A 23,856-nucleotide genomic window follows, 5' to 3' on the forward strand; every position below is an offset into this window, starting at 1 on the left:
TGTTGCCTATTATGAAATCAAATGAACTAGTGTCCATATACATGTTTCTAGACAAGCCCCCTGTCTTATCCAAAGCGTCTTGTGGCACAGTTTGTATCTGGTGCCGGTTGTGACGCCTCTATGGTGTACGTTGCCGGGTCATGGCACTGCGTGTCCTCTCATATATGCACACTATAACATATTGATTTGTTGTATCAGATTTGGGCCTGGTGGATTTCTAATTCATTCAGTTGTGGTTGGGTACACGCATGATTTTCAGCATCCCAAAATCTAAATGCACTTCTTTTTATTCTTTCTTTTTTTTTTTTTTTTTTAGGAACCAATTAAGTCCCGTGCGCCTCAGCTTCACCTGGAATATCGGTTTTACAAGCAACTTGGAAGTACAGGTAAAAAAAAATCTATATATTCCAGTCTGGGGTCCACAGTAGTTATAAGCATAGTTAGAAAAAACTTTAAGGCTCCATACACACAATATTAACGTAGGCTGAACCTGCTGATATTGCCGGGTTCAGCTAACAGTCGAGGAGGTATAGGGGCTCCAACTCTTCCCACAGATTATGTCAGCGGAGATGAGGATTCGTCATTTTAGATTTTGGACTGGCAATACTTTTGCTCTCTTAAGAGATAAGCCAACATCATAGAAAACACAGGAGCGCTCGGCACAGCGATTTGCTGCTTTTGTATGGCTTAGTCAAATAAAGTATCTGCTGGACAAACCATTGTTCAGCAAGCAACTACCGTATTTTCCCGATTTATAAGACGCATTTTTTTCCCCCAAAAAGTGTGGGTGCATTATATAATCCAGATATGAATTACTGGAGTGGCGGTGGTGGAGCGGGGTTACAGGAGGCATGGTCTTCAATACTCTGGGCTCGGAGGAGGGGGTGGCACTGCATTGGAGAGGCTCAGTAGGGTCACAGGACGGAGGGTCAGCGATACAGTGGACGCCATTAATCTGACAGCGGGTGGCAGGTGCCTTTTTAAATAGTCTGCGGTTCATGCAATGGACTTCAAGAAAATGGCCGCACAGGCGACGCGTACGCAGATTGGCACGATGGACTTCAAGAAAATACTTGCAGAGTTCTATCTGCGCACGCGCTGCCTCTGTGGAAATGTTCTTGAAGTCAATCTCTTCAACCACAGGCAATTCAATGGAGCCCTCAGTCCGCGTGCAGATCAGTGGCGCCTGCCGCTGCAACACCACCGAGCCTCTAGTGTAGCCAACCCTCCCTCCACTGAACTGTGACACCCCCTCCTCCGAGCTCGCAGCATCTCTGACCATGCCTCCTGTGACCCTCCCGAGCCGCTCCCCCTTTGTGAGATGTTATAAGACGCACTAGGATTGTAAGACAAACCCTCATTTTAACATTAAAAACTATATTTTTCCTATTTTCCTCCTCTAAATTTGGAGTGCGTCTTAAAATCCGGTGCGTTCTTTTAAACGAAAAATACAGTATATAAAGGGAAGCTGTTGGCCAAACCATTGTTCAAAAAAAACAGTTGTGTAGGAAAATATTTTGAAAATGCTGGAAAAAAATAAAAACTATGGAAATGCCCGGTGCTCAATGTTGCTGTGACGGATTTTGATGACGTACTTATCCTTTGGGACGTCAATCTAGCCATGAGGGTAACTGGGGATGGTTGGGGTTACTGTTCAGGAGAGCAGCCCAAAACCCATAAAACAGCAGAAGAACATCACTGTGAACCTGTCACTGACCTGGAGAACAGGCTGTTGGTGGCCTAGGGGCGGAAATCCTGCCAGGTTCCTTTTTTCTTTTTTAATTTATTTATAAAGGCTGTTGATGACCATCACAAACATTGAGGGTGCTGAAATACCATTAGACTACCAAAAATGTCATTTCAGCCAAATAAGTCCAGTATCTTATTTTAGAAAGTGTCTACAAAGAATGAAATTAATTATTAATAATGATCTAAACACAATAGTCATTTACTCCTTGTGTTTCCTCAGCTGTTCATGAACAATATTGGGAAATGATGACTCTCTGGTGGTATATCGCTGTATGGTGGTTCTGTATTTTTGTCTGTGTATACTCTAGCATAGCTAGTGCATGTACATCGGTGATCCCAGTTCTTCCTTTTGTACTAGTTTATTTGCTGTTGATTAGGTATTACATATTTTTTTTAGTAAATTGAATGTTTTCGGACTGTACTATGTTTTTGTGGTGCTAGTTGCTGCCTTTTGTTACATGAATATTCAGTATTGCATATTCATATGATAACCAGACTTTTTGGGCATTTATTTTATTACGTTTGACCTGCAGCTAAGCTCATTAATTATAGTGTTGAAAATAAAGTTCCCATAGAGTAGATTTGTAACCAGGTTTTACCGAATAAACTGTATATCTTATTAAATAGATGTAGACCTGGTGAGGCTGGTGTACTTGTTCGCTCATAAAATGCCCATCTTGGTATTAGAATGGCCGTATAATCCTTTGGGAAAGTTTTTCCTTCTTTATATGGACTTTTAGTGTCACTAACGCCATCCTCACAGGGTCTAAAGAATGATTGGGGATTGACTTTATAGCCAAAAACCGATTTCCTGATTTATTCTGCACTTGTGAAGGTATACTTGTTTTATGCTTGATAAAAAATAAAAATAATGCAAGCTTCTACTTTAAGCGTTATTCCACTTTCTAATAGCAAAATGATCATAGTGCAGGACCTGGCAGTATAATCCTTCTAACTTTCTCTTAGAGGTTTTTGCTGTTAACCAACAGTAGGGATCGCCCGAAGCCTGCAATAAACTGTGCATCCTTCTATTGCTAGGCTATATTCTTCAATGTGGGAGCGATTGCCATAGGATTTTACAGTAGCAAATGCTGGGTAATAAAATGGTGCGCATAGGTACTTATCCAGTCGTAAAGAAGAGGTAAAAATAATAGTAATAATAATAATATTAGATGTGTTCACCTGGTGAAAATGATATAGGGCATCTAAGTACAGCTGCTGCAGACTCAAAAGCAGGAGGATGATGAGTATTCATCAGGGTACACAGCTTTAGGATGCAGAATGCGGTGTAGTACAGTGGATGAGATTTGTACTAATCCCGTGCCCACTGTGCTTGTTTTTCCCGCTGCGAGAACTGACCTGCAGTGGCTTCCTGAGCCGCAGCATGTCCATTCTTTGCAATAGAGTCGCCAGCGTTGTCCGCAGGGAGAACACAGCGAGAGGCCGCAACTGCCAGAGTCTGGATCGTGGGTATCAGCAGCTTTGCTTTCCTGCGGAGGAGACTCGCGACCGCGCAGGTCAGGACCCGCCGCATCCAGGAAGCAGCGGGTCCTGATCGTGTGCACATACCCTTATACAGACCTTCTGACTTGATGAAGAAAAATCCTTGATCAGGAGAGTTAAAACCAACTGCAGTTTATTTCACTGCATTTCAAAGCCTATCCTAGCTGCTGCTTCTTCAGGAAAACCACAATCGTCTCCAGCACTAAAGATAATGGCTACAAGCAACAGGCTGAATGTTGTTGCATTGTTTAGTTTAGTCCACAGCACAGACTGGGCGGTTCATGCTGCAGTTATTTGTCCATAGGATCAACTCTCCTAAGCCTTCAACATGAGCATGCGGGTCATAGAAAGTTGGATAAAATTATACTTTGATATCTGAAATCCAATCTAGTATTCCACATTTTTCTTATGTATGAGCTTTTATGAATTTTGGGCCGGACACAAATCTGCATGAGGATCTGCCTCCAGTGCACATTTTAAATGTATCCCCCATTACGTGTTACGTGTGTGAGACATGTAATGACTGACGTTTTGCACTCATAATTACACACACAGTGCGATCTGAGCAAACACTGCACAGCAGAGCCAACATAGTATAGGAGAAGTGACCTCTGTCTCATTACACATTTCCACTACACTTGTCTAAGTGCTGTCGCTGTGCTTTGCCTGATCTTAACCAGCACAGCAGAGTTGATCCTTGGCTCATTGCTAATAACTTGCAGCTCTGCTGTATTGCTCCTTACCCCACACTGGCTGCCTGTGAGATGGAAGCTGAAACACTAGGAGGAAAACTGCAGTGCAAATGTTAGTACACCAGAAGTATTGCCTTATTACAGTGTTAGCTCTGCTGTACTGTGTTCTCTGCTATGCTGTGTTCTGATCTCACTTAAGAGCTGTGTTTGATTATGAGAGCAGACTGTCAGTCGTCATATGTCTCACACTGATGCCTCTCTTCATTTACAATAAGCTCTGAAGACAGAATGTCAGAGAGATCTCTGTCCAGCCTGTAGATCTTAACAGCTCATTTACATTTTAAGGAAAACATGGATTTTTCAGAAATAAGACCTTAGATGGCAGATATCAAGGTATCGTTGTATTCAGCTTCCTATGACCTACATGCCCATATAGACCGTTTCGGAACGTTCATCCTACTAGCAGACCCTCTTTAACACAAAAAACCTCTAATAGTGATTGAGTCCTGCACTATAATTAGTGTTCTTTATTTTTTGAAGTGGTGTACAGTTTAATCCTGTTTTCTCATAACGTGCAACAAATAGCTAGGTTGATTTCACAGATGACATATAGATGGTAATTTCACTGTTGTTTGCATATATTTGCCTGAATTGCATATATTTGTGTTCCAGCTGATGGACTTCCCCAGGTTTTCTACTTTGGCCCATGTGGAAAGTACAACGCCATGGTACTGGAGCTTCTAGGTCCAAGCTTAGAAGACTTGTTTGATCTGTGTGACAGGACGTTTACCTTGAAGACTGTGCTTATGATAGCAATTCAGCTGGTGAGCAGACTTTTTTTGTCCCCCCCCCCTTTTAAAAATGTCATTACACAAGACAGCTTTCCATAGGCATCTTTTAGTCTTGGAAGACTGCTGAAGTATTGTAATATATAGTATTAGCGATCAAAATTCAGGCCCCCATAAGAGGACTAAAAAAAACCCCCAAACCACCACACTATAAACAAGCCCTTACTAGTCACCATCGGCAATTTTATAATATTTATATTATTACTCTTGGAAAATTCGTGACCTAAAAAAGGGGTTTTTTTGTTTTGTTTTTTTTTCCTTTTAAGTCGCCATAGTTGCACAACGTGCACTGACCTAAAAAAACATTCCTTCTTTGTCGCTCCATTGGGAGACCCAGACAATTGGGGTGTATAGCTTCTGCCTCCGGAGGCCACACAAAGCATTACACTTAAAAGTGTAAACCCCTCCCCTCTGCCTATACACCCCCCCGTGCATCACGGGCTCCTCAGTTTTATTGCTTTGTGTTGAAGGAGGCACACATCCACGCAAGCTCCACATTTTAGTCAGCAGCAGCTGCTGACTATATCGGATGGAAGAAAAGTGGGCCCATAACAGGGCCCCCGGCATGCTCCCTTCTCACCCCATTCTGGTCGGCGGTGCTGTTAAGGTTGAGGTGCCCATTGCGGGTACAGAGGCTGGAGCCCACATGCTGTTTTCCTTCCCCATCCCTTAGGGGCTCTGGGTGAAGTGGGATCCTAACCGGTCACCAGGCACTGGGACCGTGCTCCCTCCGCAGCCCCTGGGGGAATCTGCTGGACAGGAGACCGGGTATCGTCAGGGACAGGCCCTGCTCCTATGAGGTACTCTGTGTCCCCTTGGGGACGGCGCATAGAGCGCCTGTGTAATGGACACTGCAGCAGCTGCTGGGTGTGTTTGTGCGCCGGGACTACCGCGCTGACCGCGCTTGTTTGCCGGCCGCGCTTATAACTTTAGTCCCCGGCTTTTGCGGCCTAGTACCGCATTCTCCCGCCCCCGGACCTGCCAGTCAGGGGTAAGGGCGGGACGCTGCACTAGACGTCAGCGCTGAGGGCTGGAGCATACTTTGTATCCTCCTCCCCCCTCACTGAACACCGTGGGGCACCAGATTCCCGCACTTTCTGAGGCACGCCCACGGCTCCCTCCTCCTCTCAGAACGCTGGCAGCCATTCCTATCAGCACGTCTGACGCTGGAGAACTTCAAAGGGGAGACAACACCGAGCTCCACAGCTCTGGGAGGCCCAGGCAGGGAATCTGGTGGTCACACAACCGCTGAGGGCGGTCGGTAAGCCGCACCTGTTACTAGGTGCTGGCCCCCCTGGGTGCCGAAGTGTATATTTATATGCTTATATTGTATACATTTACTCTGTACGGCCGCACTATTAGCTTTTGGCTATATACCCTCACTGATTGCTCTAAGAGGAGACAACAGCATGTCGTCCGCAAAAAGCAAGGGTGCCAATGCACAGGCTTACTTTGCAACCTCTACCTCATGTGCGGCAATGCTACCTGCAGGTTCCACCTACCCTCATTGTGTGCAATGCTCGGCCCCTGTGACACTCACTCAGCCGGAGTCTCAGCCACTGGTGGGACCCCCGGCCCAGGTGGAACCACCGGCCCCCACTGTCCAAGTGACAGGGACAGAGTTTGCAGTATTCGCTGACAAACTTTCTGAGTCTATGGATAGATGGTCTGCTAAGATACTAGAAGCTTTGCAGTCCAGACCTGTAACACAGGCCCCGGGCACTGTTGATTCATTGCCCCCAGGCCCCCCTCGGTCGGAGCCGCAAAGTGCTCATGGGTCGACTCATAGGTCCCACGGGGAGGACTCCGACACGGACCGCAGTCCCAGACCGACTAAGCGGGCTCGCTGGGAGCTTCCCTCGACTTCATCACACTGTTCAGGGTCTCAGCATGAGGACTCTCTGGAGGATGAAGCGGATGTGGCAGATCAGGGCTCTGATCCTGATGCCGCGCTCAACCTTGATACGCCTGAAGGGGACGCCATAGTAAACGACCTTATAGCGTCCATCAATCAGGTGTTAGATCTTTCTCCTCCAGCCCTTCCGAGTGAGGAGTCCGCTTCTCAGCAGGAGAAATTTCATTTTAGGTTTCCCAAACGTACACGGAGTGCGTTTCTTGATCACTCCGACTTCAAAGATGCAGTCCAGAAACACCGAGCTTTTCCGGATAAGCGCTTTACTAAGCACCTTAATGACACACGTTATCCCTTCCCCCCTGGCGTAGTCAAGGGTTGGGCTCAGTGTCCCAAGGTGGATCCTCCAGTCTCTAGACTGGCGGCCAGATCCATAGTTGCAGTGGCAGATGGTGCATCACTCAAGGATGCCACTGACAGGCAGATAGAGCTCCTGATGAAATCCATCTATGAGGCTATCGGCGCGTCCTTTGCTCCGGCATTTGCAGCCGTATGGGCACTCCAAGCTATCTCAGCTTGTCAGTCTGAGATTAATGCTGTCACACGGGCCGCTACTCCGCAGGTTGTGTCCTTAACCTCTCAGGCGTCGGCGTTTGCGTCCTACGCCATGAATGCTGTACTGGACTCTGCGAGCCGTACAGCGGTAGCATCCGCCAATTCAGTGGCAGTCCGCATGGCCATGTGGCTACGTGAATGGAAGGCAGACTCTGCTTCCAAAAAGTTTTTAACCGGTTTGCCGTTTTCTGGCGACCGCCTGTTTGGCGAGCAATTGGATGAAATCATTAAACAATCCAAGGGTAAGGACTCGTCCTTACCCCAGTCCAAACCTAACAGACCTCAACAACGGAAGGTACAATCGAGGTTTCGGTCCTTTCAGCCCTCAGGCAGGTCTCAATTCTCCTCGTCCAACAGGCCTCAAAAGGGTCAGAGGAACTCTGATTCATGGCGGTCTAAGGCACGTCCTAAAAAGACCGCCGGAGGAACCGCTCCCAAAGCGGCCTCCTCATGACTTGCGGACTCCCCAAACCGCATCCTCGGTCGGTGTCAGGCTCTCCCGCTTTTGCGACGCCTGGTTCCCACATGTCCAAGACCGATGGGTGAGAGACATTCTGTCTCACGGTTACAGGATAGAATTCAGTTCTCGTCCTCCGATTCGTTTCTTCAGAACATCTCCGCCCCCCGAGCGAGCCGATGCTCTTCTTCAGGCGGTGAACACTCTGAAGGCATAAGGAGTGGTAATCCCTGTTCCCATTCAGCAATGGGGTCACGGTTTTTACTCCAACTTGTTTGTGGTACCAAAAAAGGACGGATCTTTCCGTCCCGTCCTGGACCTCAAACTGCTCAACAGACACGTGAAAACCAGGCGGGTCCGGATGGAATCTCTCCGCTCCGTCATCGCCTCGATGTCCCAAGGAGACTTCCTAGCCTCAATCGACATCAGGGATGCTTATCTCCACGTGCCGATTGCACCAGAGCATCAGCGCTTCCTGCGTTTCGCCATCGGGGACGAACACCTTCAGTTCGTGGCACTGCCTTTCGGCCTGGCAACAGCCCCACGGGTCTTCACCAAGGTCATGGCAACAGTGGTAGCAGTCCTACACTCTCAGGGACACTCGGTGATCCCTTACTTGGACGATCTTCTTGTCAAGGCCCCCTCTCGGGTGGCATGCCAACACAGCCTGAACATTGCTCTGTAGACTCTCCAGAGGTTCGGGTGGATCATCAATTTCCCAAAGTCAAAACTGACACCGACCCAATCGCTGACATATCTCGGGATGGAGTTTCATACTCTCCCAGCGATCGTGAAACTTCCGCTGGACAAACAGCGTTCACTACAGACAGGGGTGCAATCTCTCCTCCGAGCCCAGTCGCACCCCTTGAGACGCCTCATGCACTTCCTAGGGAAGATGGTGGCAGCAATGGAGGCAGTTCCATTTGCGCAGTTTCATCTGCGTCCACTTCAATGGGACATTCTCCGCAAATGGGACAGGAAATCGACGTCCCTGGACAGGAACGTCTCCCTTTCTCGGGCAGCCAAGGCCTCCCTTCAGTGGTGGCTTCTTCCCACTTCCTTGTCGAAGGGGAAATCGTTTCTGCCCCCATCCTGGGCTGTGGTCACGACGGACGCGAGTCTGTCAGGGTGGGGAGCGGTCTTCCTCCACCACAGGGCTCAGGGAACCTGGACTCCGACAGAGTCCTCCCTTCAGATCAATGTTCTGGAGATAAGGGCAGTGTATCTAGCCCTAAAGGCGTTCCATCTGTGGCTGGAAGGCAGGCAGATCCGAATTCAGTCGGACAACGCCACGGCGGTGGCGTACATCAACCACCAAGGCGGCACACGCAGTCGCCAAGCCTTCCAGGAAGTTCGGCGGATTCTGCTGTGGGTGGAAGCCACAGCATCCACCATCTCCGCAGTTCACATCCCGGGCGTAGAAAACTGGGAAGCAGACTTTCTCAGTCGCCAGGGCATGGACGCAGGGGAATGGTCTCTTCACCCGGACGTGTTTCAAGAGATTTGTTGCCGCTGGGGGAAGCCGGACGTCGACCTAATGGCGTCCCGGCACAACAACAAGGTCTCGGCATTCATGGCACGGTCTCAAGATCACAGAGCGCTGGCGGCAGACGCATTAGTTCAGGATTGGTCGCAGTTTCGACTGCCTTATGTATTTCCTCCTCTGGCACTGCTGCCCAGAGTGTTACGCAAGATCAGGTCCGACTGCCGCCGCGCTATCCTCATCGCCCCAGACTGGCCGAGGAGGTCGTGGTACCCGGATCTGTGGCATCTCACTGTGGGTCAACCGTGGGCACTACCAGACCGACCAGACTTGCTGTCTCAAGGGTCATTTTTCCACCTGAATTTTGCGGCCCTCAACCTGACTGTGTGGCCATTGAGTCCTGGATCCTAGCGTCTTCAGGGTTATCTCAAGAGGTCATTGCCATTATGAGACAGTCCAGGAAACCAACGTCAGCCAAGATCTACCACAGGACGTGGAGGATCTTCTTATCCTGGTGCTCTGATCAGGGTTTTATTCCCTGGCTATTTGCCTTGCCCACTTTTTTGTCCTTCCTTCAATCCGGAATGGAAAAGGGGTTGTCTCTCGGCTCTCTTAAGGGACAAGTCTCGGCGCTCTCTGTGTTTTTTCAAAAGCGTCTAGCAAGGCTTCCGCAGGTACGCACGTTCCTGCAGGGGGTTTGCCACATAGTCCCCCCTTACAAGCGCCCGCTAGAACCCTGGGATCTGAACAGGGTGCTAACGGCTCTTCAGAAACCACCTTTCGAGCCAATGAGAGATATTTCTCTTTCTCGCCTCTCGCAGAAGGTGGTCTTCCTAGTGGCAGTCACATCACTTTGCAGAGTGTCTGAGCTAGCAGCGCTGTCATGCAAAGCCCCCTTCCTGGTGTTTCACCAGGACAAGGTGGTTCTGCGTCCGGTTCCGGAATTTCTCCCTAAGGTGGTATCCCCTTTTCATCTCAATCAGGATATCTCCTTACCTTCTTTTTGCCCTCATCCAGTTCACCAATGTGAAAAGGATTTGCACTTGTTAGATCTTGTGAGAGCACTCCGGCTCTACATTTCTCGTACGGCGCCCCTGCGCCGCTCGGATGCGCTCTTTGTCCTTGTCGCTGGCCAGCGTAAAGGGTCGCAGGCTTCCAAGTCAACCTTGGCTCGGTGGATCAAGGAACCAATTCTTGAAGCCTACCGTTATTCTGGGCTTCCGGTTCCTTCAGGACTGAAAGCCCATTCTACCAGAGCCGTGGGTGCGTCCTGGGCATTGCGGCACCAGGCTACGGCTCAGCAGGTGTGTCAGGCGGCTACCTGGTCGAGTCTGCACACTTTCACGAAACACTATCAGGTGCATACCTACGCTTCGGCAGATGCCAGCCTAGGTAGGCGAGTCCTTCAGGCGGCGGTTGCCCACCTGTAGGAAGGGGCCGTGTTTCGGCTCTATTACCGGGGTATTCTTTTACCCACCCAGGGACTGCTTTTGGACGTCCCAATTGTCTGGGTCTCCCAATGGAGCGACAAAGAAGAAGGGAATTTTGTTTACTTACCGTAAATTCCTTTTCTTCTAGCTCCTATTGGGAGACCCAGCACCCGCCCCTGTTCCCTTCGGGCTGTTGTTCTTTTGTGTACACATGTTGTTCATGTTGAATTGTTCTTTGGTTCATGGTTTAAGTTCTCCGAACATCCTTCGGATTGAATTTACCTTAGACCAATTTATAAGTTTCCTCCTTCCTGCTTTTGCACCAAAACTGAGGAGCCCGTGATGCACGGGGGGGTGTATAGGCAGAGGGGAGGGGTTTACACTTTTAAGTGTAATGCTTTGTGTGGCCTCCGGAGGCAGAAGCTATACACCCCAATTGTCTGGGTCTCCCAATAGGAGCTAGAAGAAAAGGAATTTACGGTAAGTAAACAAAATTCCCTTCATTGCACTACTACATACTCTCTTGGGTAGTATTTGGAAGATAGTACTCATTTCACTTATGTGACAGTTAGGTAAGTTTTAAGGGTAATCTGTCACCAGGTTTTTTGTTGCCCCATCTGAGAGCAGCATATTGTAGGGACAGAGACCCTTATTCCAGTTATGTGTCACTTACTGAGCTGTCTGTCATTTTGATAAACTCATTGTTTTCTCTGTGTCAGATCTAGCAGTTATACAGAACTCAGGGGGTATGCTGGACTACCTGGCAGTACGCCAACTAGTCATCTAATGATAATCTACTGCTGATTAACAGTGATCTTATCAAAACTACATTAAACAGCTCATGAAGTGACACATCGCTGGATTCAGGATCTCTGACCGTATGTTATGCTGCTCTCAGATTAGGTGGCAAAAACCTACTAGTGACAGATTCCCTTTTAAGGGAACACATCGGCAAGATAGCAAAAACCTTGTGACAGATTCCCTTTAACACTAGAACTACTGAGGTAGTCATTTTGACTACTTTGCACCATGTATTTCTATATAGGTGTCACGAGTCCAGTAGTTCTAGTGTTAAAGGGAACACATCGGCCAGATCACTTTGCTCTAACTACTGGGTAGCAAGGTTTTGTATCATTTGCAGGCCTTTTATGGTTCCTTGGCTTTATTGGATGGCTGTCGCTTTTTTTTTTTTTATAATTTAATTTAGTTTTTTTACTATTCTATCATTTTGTTTTTAATTGCATTATTTTCCAGATCTCAAGAATGGAATATGTTCATTCTAAGAACCTCATTTACAGAGATGTTAAGCCGGAGAACTTCTTAATTGGTCGCCAAGGAAATAAGAAAGAACACGTCATCCACATCATTGACTTTGGACTGGCCAAGGAATATATAGACCCAGAAACCAAAAAGCACATACCGTATCGGGAACACAAGAGTTTAACTGGAACGGCCAGATACATGTCCATAAACACCCACTTGGGAAAAGGTGGGCCTGCTTGTCTTCTATACACCTCTTAACAGTAGAAGTCCCAGGAATTTCGAGCTCCATAGGGTTCCAATGGTAGAAATGTTAAATGACCCCTCTCTGGGATTTCTAGTGTTAAGGATAGAAAACCACACATGCATAGTTAATGCAGAGATTTTTGCTACTGTCTCATTAATCTAAATAACATTTGTTGAAAACTATTTTTTTTTCATTTTTTTTTTTTTTTTTTTTTTTTTTTTTTTATTCAGAAGCAGCCCCATACAGATTTATTAAAAAGATTTCTAGCCACTGAAATTTCTTATCTTCCGCATGTGAATGTGCAAGAATAACTTCTCATTAGATGAAGTGCCGACCCAGGATTGAGCTAACCTTTGGACTTATGTCTGGGGTTTATTTACATAAAGCCTGGCTACTATATGGATGTAAAGCCGCCATGGCAGGCAGTATGACTGTGGTCGTCAAAATATGACATATTATTTAAATCAGGTTTTTGTGTTTAACCTTTCTTTTTTTTTTTACATACAGTTGTATGTACATACATGTTTGCCATATTCTTTTTATACCAGTAACTTTTAAAAACAAAATGAGTAATCTTACAATTTTCACATTCGCCAAATGAGGCTATTGTAAACTCATACCTCCTGTTCTTTCGAGAGTTTTCAGCAGTTTCCTCATCATTGGAGGCAGAATTACAATGATTGGTAACATTGCATTTATACTGTCGACAACACAGGACCCATCCATAGCAGTAGGCGATGTCACAGCTGCCCCTCTTTTCAGTGACTTTTGCACATGCTCATTAGACGCATCAGTACAAAAAAAATGGTGCCGTTTTATAAGTTTTAATGATAGTTCTTTCAGAAGGCCCTTGACTGCCTTGGCAAGTGATCGGCACCTCGTGATTGCATGGTGGGTATCAGAAGTGACGGGTGGCATCTTAAAGACACTTAGATGCTGCTGTCATGCTGGACAGCGGCATTTAGAGGGTTAAACTGATGCACTCAGAACTATCTCCGACTGCATCAGTTACTGTTGAGTGCCTGCTCATGTGTACACGTTGAGTATTTGGTCAGTATTTTACCTCAGTATTTGCAGCCAAAACCAGGTATGGGTGATAAATGCAGAAGTGGGGACGTGTTTCCATTATACTTTTCCTCTGATCCACTCCTGACTCACAAATACTGAGGTTATAGATTTACCCAATACTCAGTCTGGGAATGTAGCCTAATACGTTCGGTAGCCACGCTGCTTGGAGTGGGCTTAAGGGGTTGTTCACGGCTTGGACAACACCTCATTCCACATCTTTGGCCCCATTAAAATAAGTTTATACCTTCCTCCGGTGCTTACATTCCTGGGGCTCCTGTGATGTTGTGACGTCAAAACCGGCAATGATTGGGCGCAGGGCTAACGTGATATCACAGGAGCCCCGGAAATGTGAACATCAGCATGGGAGGCGAGTATAAACCTATTTATTTTATTTTGCCCAACATGGAATGAGAAGTAGTGGTCTAAGTCATGGACAACCCCTTTAACTCCTGATCCCATTCCATACAGTGATAACGCATTTCCACCTTACATGTAAGGTGCTAAAAGATGTTACCACTTGATTTAGGATGAGAAGCCAAACTAGAAACTCCATTTGCAGACCTGTGTGGTTTGTTTTTATTTCTCTGCTTCGTGCTGTGCATAATGAGAAACTTTACCCCGTAGTCCACTGTCAAGATAATTCTCCTGCTTTGCACTGATGAGTTGCAAAAACACCAAGACACTTGTGCGCATGTACTTTTATAGGGGCTTTTTGATATTGCTAAATGTCCATTTATGCAAGAAAATGTCAAACTATAATGCTCCCTCTTTGTTTAGTTTTCAGTCTAATGCTCCTGAATAGAGCATTGTACTTGGAACGGATTGTTCCGCTGCATTTGAGAACAAGCTTTGGCTTCTTAGATCTTCAGCCTGCCTATTGGGCTGCATTCACACATGCGTGTGTTCATTTTTTTAATATATATATATATATATATATATATATATATATATATATTTATTTTATTTTTTGTAAATGGACAGCACATGGACTTATAAAGTTTCATAGATCCATACTTCTATCCGTTTTAAAAATTGATCCATGTATCTGATCGGAGACCAGGAGCATATCCTATCCTCATCCATTTTGTGGATGAGACTCTGTATTAAAGTCTATGGAGATCCCTATACCAGGTGAAACTCACGATATATCTTTCATACTTCAGAGATGCATCAGTTTTTAGCTGCTCCATTACATGACATCTAGTGGAAGATGCTTCAGAAAAACAGCAACAGTATTTTGACTTAAGCCTTTTTTTGGGGTCTTTTTGTGGCACATTTGACACCAGCATTTGTTTTTTTTTTTTGGGTATGTATAATGGTGAGCGGTTTCCATCCTCTTTGTGGCTAAAGAAACCTAAGGCTGTTAAAAGAAGCTAATAAAAGGTGACATATGTTAGGCAAGTCGTTTTACATTGCTGCGCATACGTTCACCTTCAGCACGTTTTCAGGCGGGTTATGACGCTTACCCACCTGGAAAAAGACGTGGTGTCAATGGATAAATAAAAGTTCAGACATTTTTCCTGCTTAAAGGAAACCAGTCACCAGAATTTTTGTATATAAGCTGAAACCAGTGCTATACAGGCACTATCTCGCTGATTCTATACATACCTGTAGTGCTCACCTTGAATGTTTAGGTTTTGAAATCCAAAATAGTAAAGTTTATAAAATTAGCTGCTTGTTGTGTTAGCAGCAAAGGAGCGGATAATATATTCAGAATTATCCCCTCCCTCTGCTAGAATTAGCATAAGTATTATACAAACAATTCACTTTGTCTCTTGCAGGACGTGTGAGATCATACCCATGTGACCAAGTTTCCAGCTTTGTTGTCTGAGACCCCTCCCCTTCTGGTCACATGGGTATGACCTTACACAGGTCCTGCTTAAGACAAAATGAATCATTTGTATAATACTTATGCTAATTCTAGCAGAGGGAGGGGATAACTATGAATATATTATCTGATCCTCAGCTGCTGTCACTCAACAAGCAGCTAATTTTATAAACTTTTTTTGGATTTCAAAACCTAAACATCCGAGCTGACCACTACAGGTACTGTATTTTTCGGACTATAAGACACACTTTTTTTCCTCCAAATGTTGGGGGAAAGTGGGGGGTGCGTCTTATAGTATGAATGTGGCTGTGGGAAATGAGGGTGCTGTGGTGGAGCGGGTCATCGGGGGGGCATGAGCAGGCTGTAGCAGCCTGCCGTGACCACGTGGGCCCGCTCATTTCATATGCACGCCCATCATCCCTCAGCGCTGAAGCCGGTGCTGACAGGTGGGCGGGATGATGAGAGGAGGGTGCGCGCGTAATTAGCAGCTGGCCTGTGTGATCACCCCTGGCAACTACAGCCTGGAGTGATCATGTGTGGCTGCATTCACTGCCCCCCCCGTGCATAATCATCAGCGTGGGGTGCAGTGAATCGATATACTCACCCGTCACCGTTCCCCTGCAGCATCGCGATCTCCTCCCGTCTGCCGGCCAGCTGATCTGTGTAGAGAAGGTGAGCAGAGCGATGACGTCATTCCTGTGCGCACCGCTAGTCTCCACACAGGTCAGCTGACAGGCAATGCAGGAGGAGATCGCAATGCTGTAGGGGAACAGAGACTGCTCCACACTACAGCGGCGCTGCTGCCGGCACAGACAGGAGGAGTGATGCTGCATGGAGCGAGGAAAAGTGAGTATAAATGGTTGGTTTTTTTGTGTGCCACATGTAGCCGGTCATACAGCAGGATGGATGATGGTATGTAGCAGGATGGATGGGGGTATATAGCAGGATAAGGGCATATACAAGGATGGCGCTATGTAGCAGGATGGGGGCTATACCATGATGGCGGTATATAGCAGGATGGAAATACAGGTAGTCCTCGACTTACGACGTTGATCTGTTCTTACGCGGCGTCGTAAACCGAATTTCGATGTAAGTCGGATCATACGTTCATACAGTACTGTACCATAATAACAGTACAGTACTGCCAACACTTAGCTTGGGAGGCAGCGGCAGAAGGTGCTGGAGATACTGGGGCCGGTATCAGATGAGTCTGGCTTACGTTTGGGAGCCATAATGAAGGGTGTTATGGCGTGCAGAAGACTCGTTTTCCTCTGTACAGCACTGGACTAGAGCGTCGTATAAAGCATCGTAACCACGAAACGATGTAACTCGAGACCGTTGTAACCCGAGGACTACCTGTGTATATACCAGGATGGGGTACATATATACAAGGATGGGGATCATATACAAGGCAGGAGGATCATTACCAGGATGGGGTACCTTTTTAGTAGAGCATTTGGAGACATTACCAACAATCAGTGTCAGCAGCAGATCCTCGCCCCATAACAGTGTCTCATGACCACATTTTTTGCTTAAAATTTTATTTTCCTATTTTCATCCTCTAAAACCAGGGTGCGTTTTATGGCCTGGTGCGTCTTATAGTCCGAAAAATACGGTATGTAGAGAATCAGCCTGATAGTGCTAGTATAGCACTGACTTTAGCTTATATACAAATATCCTGGTAATTGGTTCCCTTGAAGTTTTTATAAATGATAACTTAATGGAGGCACAAAGGATGAGATGGGGTAAAAAAATGCTCTTTTTTTTTTTTTTTTTTTTTTTTTTTTTACACAGAAGTGTGAATGTAGCCTTATTGTGTGAATTGTGGCAGATTTGCACGGCTGTTTTCAGTGAAGTGACTGTCTAAAATCTGGTGTGGACTTAAAGCATTTTTTGCCTCAAATCTGAAGAAAATGCTGTATAAAATGCTTAGTCATTACCTAGGAGCATGTACGTGGGCACAAACTCGCCTCCATAATGTGTCAAGTCTTCTCTGACACCAGAGTGAGAACGCATTACTAAGTGTTTGCCCTCATTTTGATTACGCAAATCAAATTCAACCCGTGCCATCTTTCCTGGTTACTGCCAATTTTCATCAAACCAAAATGCATAATGTTCTAGAACTTATTCCAATGCCATAGTCAAGTTTCCTGAATATACCGTAACTGTTGGAAACCAGTGGGAGACAAACTTTCTATACTGTGTGCTGTTAGCCGCATGGTTTTTGAGTATGGAAAAGTGTTTGCCCGGACCCTCACAGATGGTGGTGTACTTACAGGTATGCATTAAACAGATGAAGCATTCAGTCATCCACTACCCAAAACTGAGACACGGGGTCTTCTGGGTTTGGATGGGGGTATTTGGCATCTTCCACATCGGAAGGAGAATGTTGAGACGTCACTTCACCACATACCTGCTGGGACAGGAGAACGATTCTTCTAAACCTGTAACGCAATCGGCATCGCTCTCCTATCATGCAGAAGTGAGTTGCTCCAGACAACCTCATCAAATCCCAGAAGACCTCTGTCAGTTTTTGGGCAGTGGTTACCCGTTCACTTGTCATGTTTAAAAAGGTAAACTGGCAAGTATGAAAGCTAAAACAGTTTTTCCGTATTCTGCTATATCAGATATTACTGGAACCCAGAAGTGATACCTTGTTGTGTATTACAGCTACACTGTAGATTGGAAGGCTGAATCTCCCGATAGGGCCTCATTGTTTTCAGTGGGTGTCTGTTCCCAGGGGTCAGAGTGAAGGGGCCATAGTGCTTTATAGACCCTTTTAATCAACTTGCCAGGGCTTGTATCCCAATGATCAGACATTAATGGCCTAGCCTAATGTTAGACCATCAATCTTCAAGTTTTGGGATAAACAAGTTTGGGGTTTTTTGCCATTTAAGGGGCAACCTGTCAACTTGAGTGAACGGCCAGAGGCAAGTGATGGAGTCTGAGGAGCTGTGTTTTTTTTTTTTTCTTTTGGTAAAAATGAGTGAGTAACTTTTATATTCTATTTAAGCCTCTGTTCAGTCTGGGGTTAGTAGTCCAGGGGGCGGTCCTATTCAGTGATTTACTGCTGCCCACTTATACTCAGACTGTTAATCAGTAGTAGATACCACCCGCTGAACTATTAAGTTTAAAAACCTCAAAGTGGCCAACTTATACTTAATCGTTCCCGACAATACTATATTTGTGTTTGTGACTTGCTTTGTGACATACAGCATCTTCACATTGACTCCTTCACTATTAGGATATAATGATAGTTGTTTTTTTCCTTTTGGTGCAGTGAAGTATAAACAAGCTGTATATTGCTGTGCTGCTGGAGTAGAAAGATCAATTGCTGGATTTAATAATGATCCCTGCACACAAGGACATCCACTCTCCTCATATATTATTCATCACTGGACATTATTAGCTTGACAAGTGCTGTGTTATGGACATTTTCTATTCCACGACTAGATAAAGTGATGCCTGAAGGAAGCTTCCAGATCAGCTTTATGATCAAGCAAAATGTTTGGTGTATTTTGGGCTTGTTCCACTGCCCAGTGAGGAGTGCCGTCCTCTTTTATTTAATGCCCATAAGCTCACGATCTAGGAAAGGAGCTGATCGGCCCTCTTCATGGGAACAATATGCTGTACTAATCTTATACTTAACAAATAAAGGTTATTTACTAATGAAAAGTTATACATTCCCAACATACTTTTATATCGACTCCACTTTTTAAAATTGACATCCCTGCTTTGTCGTCTGTCTGATAGATAAATTGGGCACCTATGTGGTCATCAGATGAGCAGTACTGGAAGTGATAGGAGTTATACGATTTCTTTAAACCCATTTTCCCACTTTTGGAAACTGCAATTTCTACTTTCCATGTTTTCAACAGAAGTCTTGAACAAAGTGCATTATTTTTAAATGTCTGCCTTTTTTTAAAAAAAACTTTTTTTGGTGCGGATTTAACACCGCAATTTTTAATGAATTTTATTTGTGGATAAACGGTATATTCAGCTTTACATGTATTTTTTTTTCTGGTTCTCCATAGAAGTCTATGGAGAAGAACACAATTTATGTCTTTAAACTCACATTGTGCATACGTTTTCTTAAAACCACATCCAATCTGCTTTTAACTGTTGGGGCATATTCCTAAGTGGGCTAAACAATTTTTTTCCCACTAAACCAAACACAATAGCAATCTGCCCAGTTTTTTTTTTTAATTTTTATTTTATTTTTTTTTACATTCGGATTGTTTTTTATGCAGCGTTTTAACTCAACGTTTACTTTACAATCTTCATGATTCAGCACAAGACACATGAATTTCACATGCCTTTTTTTTTTTTCTTTTCGGATTTTTCCATAAACGTTTTTAAGGGAAAAAACTGTCCAGCAGCTTCTTTTGAATGTATTCTCACAAAATAACATTAACTTTGACTGAACTGTTAAACAGCAGATTTTTCACAGAACAACGCAGCATTTATGTTAGTCTGGATTATGGTCTCCAAGTCCTGAATAGTGTTCTCCTTAGATTTATTGTTTTTGTCATTCTATGTAAAAATACATCATTAAAGAGGTTGGCCACTACTTTTAGTTTGATGGCCTAGCCTTAGGATAGGTCATCAATGTCTGATCGGCCGGGGTCTGACACCCTCACCGGTCAGTGGATCTCGGTGCCAGTGGCGGCAGCTGGAAATGCTCCGTTTCGGGTCTGCCCTGTCTTTTGATAGTGATTGCAGCCGGGTACTGCACATCTACCTCCCATTCAAGTCAATATTAGGCGGATTAAGGCTGATCAAGACATGTTTATGTCTACTGTGGATCATATAAGCATCCTGTATATTATTCATGTCTACCTGCCTTGTTATTGTTTGGTTATAATGCCTGTTAAATTTCAATAAAAACTTTATGAATAATAGGAGGCGGATGTGCAGTACTCGGCCGCTGTCAGTTGACTGGGCAGCTCCAGAACAGGGCATCACCAGCTACTGGCACAGAGAACAGCTCATCAGTAGGGGTGCTGGGTGTCGGGGCCCGGCTAATCAGACATTGGTGGCCTATCCTATGAATAGGCCACTAGTGTTAAATTAGTGGCCAGCCTTTTGGGGAAATTTTAAAAAAATTGATTACTCAGACACAAATATTAACGAAACTGCTGGTAATGATCCTTTACCTGTCACTGAGAAAAGTAAAGGAGCTCTCTGCTGCGAGGACAGCGCCCTGTATCTCAGCTGCCCGGTTCCTGGTGAGTATGCTTGGTCAGGGAGACGGGTTCCTGACATACACACTGTCCCATATAGGTGCTCGGAGTCGGAGTAGCGGCAGTCACGTGCTTTCTTGTTTCTCTTTGAAGTCCTATGACAGCTGTTAATAAGCATGTGATTGCCATTGATTACAGTGTGAGGCTTTGATTGGCTGTTGGCTATAGAGATTGCATTGTTAAACCTCTTATTATTCTCTGTTGCTAGCTGTTTGACAGTCTCTGTAGAGGAACATTGCATAAAAGCAGGATTTCTATGGCAACTCCCGTGTAAAATGTTATTATATCAATGCTATTCCAGCGCTTTGCTTTATTCTCACCTCCACTCCTTCACCACCTCAATGGAAACATTTGCATTTACATGGATTCCTCTGTAAAGTGGGCTTCTCTTGCATATATCGGCCATATATTCATAAATGCATTAAAAGCTAGAGCCTACAGAACCGTCCTACCGGGTCATGTAATCACCCAGCCCAGTCCACTGGCAGGATAGATTGCACTCTCCACATACTGGTCAGTAGGAAGGAAGTGTATATCTGCTTTGTAGAAATCCCATCATCTGTGTAACTTAAGACCGTAACTTATGGCTTTTTTATGGTTATTGATCTTGTGTACTAAAACAGGAGGACGGCCTAGATGTTCTGATAAGATGTTGAATAGTTTATGAATACGATCTAGTAGCCCGGCTTTATATTTTATGTACATTGCCGTTAACGTTGATATTTTTTTTTTCTCTTGCGAACTTCATTTTCTTTTATTTACTTAGAGCAAAGTCGAAGAGATGACCTGGAGGCATTGGGACATATGTTTATGTATTTTTTACGAGGAAGCCTTCCATGGCAAGGCCTCAAGGTAAGATCTTTTTGAAGCCCCTATATTTTATTAAATGCTTTTGAGAAATTGTTTAAAAAAATCCACAGCAGATACATCCAGTGTAGATACTTGCTAAATAGAAATTCTGCAGTTGCGTGAGTTTTGCTGCAGAATTAGGCTATGTGCCCAAATTTGCGGAACTTGCCGTAATTTGTTTTGCGGAAATTCTGCGGATTTTTCAAAAATCTGCAGTACAGCGAGTCCCCAGCTATTTCTATGGCATTTTGGAACTTCTGTGCTCATGCTGCGTTTTTTTCCGCAGCAAAAAATAATGCGGATTTCCCTGCAGAAAAATCTGCAGCATGTGAATTATTCCTGCGGATTTCTCCGCAAGGTCCCATACTTACCTTCCTTGATAGAAGACACCGGAGTCACTTCCTCCACTGCAGAGGAGCACAGTGGAGCCAAGAGCAGGAAGGAGGAGGTGGGAGGGGCCTGCACAAACTCTGGTCATGTGACAGCCAGAGCTAGTTCAGGCCCGCCCACCTTCTCCTGCACAGTGCAGACTGACAGCCGGAAAGTGAAGTGCTGCGTGATGGAGGCAAGTATGAACTCCCCCATCACTCCACCCTTGTTCTGCATGGAGAATGCAGTGCCGAAGCCATGGTACTGTATCCTCAATACAGGACACCACAGCATATCTGCAGGACATTCCGCAATACATCCGCAGCATGTAAACAAAGTTGTGCTGCGGATTTCTGGGAGCTCCTATGGAATGTCCTGTGAATATATCCGCAGGACACTTTCCCCGTGGGCACATAGCCTTACTGTGGTCAGATATAGACCGACTGCAGGCTTCAGATCTGCAGAGGATGAAATTTAATAAAGTCTCCTCACAATGGTGATCTGGAAAATCTACTGCGTATTTTACCCATGTGAACATACTCTGAGGAAAAGTGCACAAATCTTATCGAATTAGGTGACGTATTTACTACAATAAATTGCCTACAAATCTGTTACATATTGGGTTTCTGTTTCCATACACAGAGAAAAGGTTATGCATAAACTCACAAGGCTGACATAATAAAGTTAAAAAAAAATATATATACCATACATATAATGTGTGTGTATATATGTATGTATGTGTCCGTCCGACCGACCAGTAGTTGCATCCAGGGCCATGTAGAGAAATTATACATTACACAATGGTTTCCACCCGTGTAATGTTTTGGCCTTGATATTTGTCTGGTGGTTGCCTCCATTTTTTATTTATTATTTTTTTTTTTTTTTTTGTGGCTGGCAGATTTCTTCTTAATGTCAAGTACCCTTTTATAGGGAACCTGTCACATCCATGAACTCTAATCCCATGTGTCCGGGAGTGAATGAATAGTGTGTGTGTGTGTGTGTGTGTGTGTGTGTGTGTGTGTGATGTAATCGTTCTCTGCCCCCCCTTGATGATTTTTAGCAAGCAGCTACTGGGAGGAAGCAAGTTAATTTTCTACCTGTAGCTGCTCCAGTACGACAGGCAAGCATGATTTTAACACTAATCTATTTGCTATATACTCTATGTGCAGGTAAATGGGATTTTATGGACAAGACAGCTTTGTGGTCAGATATTGTCACACCTCATAATTGTCATTTCTTTTGCTAGAAAGTTCATGGGGTTTTTTGTTGTTTTTTTTGTTTTGTTTTTTTTAATAAAGAGAATCCGTCACCAGGTTTATCCTATCCCATTTGAGGCCACTATAATATATGGACAGGAACCCTGGTTCTAGTGCTGGGTCACTTAATAGGCTTCTTTCTGTAATTTTGATAAAACGTTTTATCTGTTGCGGCTTTGCTAGTTCTCTCATTGATGAGCTGTTACTATGTAGTGTTCGTTCTTCATGAATTTCAGCTATCTCACCTTCCACCAACCACTCCTGGGCAGTTTTATGCCTTCAGAGTGTAGGAAGAAAACTGTCAATCATTGTTGCACTCACCCAGCCACATTAAGGAGAGGACTAGCTGAGATGCACAAAATACATAAGTTTTTCAGAACTTCAGCAGAAGGGACCAAGTGCTGAATTCAGGGTCTCTGCCACCAGAATGATGCTTCCCAATCTGGAGACCGCATTAAATAGGAACAGATTCCCTTTAATTTATCTGTGATTGATTATTGAGAATCTAGAAACAACTCTCGGCATTCTTCAGTCCTCAGTGACCTCTAACGTATTTTCACTTGACAGGTGCTATAGCATGATAACATTATGAATGTGGCAGGTTCTACATGTTTAAATGTCAGCTTATGGCAACACTCCAGAGTCTATTCATGTAGTCAAAGGAGACCGGAATTGTTCCCCGTGTTCTTAGAAATGTAGAGTCACAGCCTAAAATAAAGTGGCCCTGCAGTCATCTGATGAATATTTTTGTTGTATTTTTATTTATTTTAATTTTAGGATTTTTTTTTAATAAATAATAATATAGATCCTATTATATATTTGTACTCAGCAGTTTTTTACAGGAAACTTCTTGACCTGTTCTTTACATAGGGAAATAGTGCTAGGACTGTATAGGTACTTCTACAATTAAAAAAAAATATACATTTTTTTTTTTTTAGATTCATTATGTTGCTCGTTTTAAAATCTGTCCTAAAAGCCATTTGTAAATTCTGCTGGGGGTGCTCTTGGGGGGTGCTGTGTCAATGCAATTGAAAGAAACAGCACTTGTATGTAGCTTTTACACCAGGAATCTCATGGCTGGCACATTGTATCTCCACAAAAAAATTT

General features: G+C 44.6%; 1 protein-coding gene across 5 annotated transcripts in view; it reads left to right on the top strand.

The window, feature by feature from the left end:
• The window catches only part of LOC142303841 (casein kinase I), a 108,806-nt gene that overhangs the window by 51,144 nt on the left and 33,806 nt on the right, over positions 1–23,856 (top strand). For all 5 annotated transcript variants that reach the window (XM_075345626.1, XM_075345625.1, XM_075345627.1 and 2 more), the window contains exons 4-7: positions 317–386; positions 4,617–4,768; positions 11,884–12,118; positions 21,042–21,127. In XM_075345626.1, coding sequence (XP_075201741.1) covers positions 317–386; positions 4,617–4,768; positions 11,884–12,118; positions 21,042–21,127 — 543 coding nt within the window. The remainder of the gene's footprint in view (positions 1–316; positions 387–4,616; positions 4,769–11,883; positions 12,119–21,041; positions 21,128–23,856) is intronic.

This window comes from Anomaloglossus baeobatrachus, chromosome 4 (assembly GCF_048569485.1).
Source record: "Anomaloglossus baeobatrachus isolate aAnoBae1 chromosome 4, aAnoBae1.hap1, whole genome shotgun sequence".
NCBI lineage: Eukaryota > Metazoa > Chordata > Amphibia > Anura > Aromobatidae > Anomaloglossus > Anomaloglossus baeobatrachus.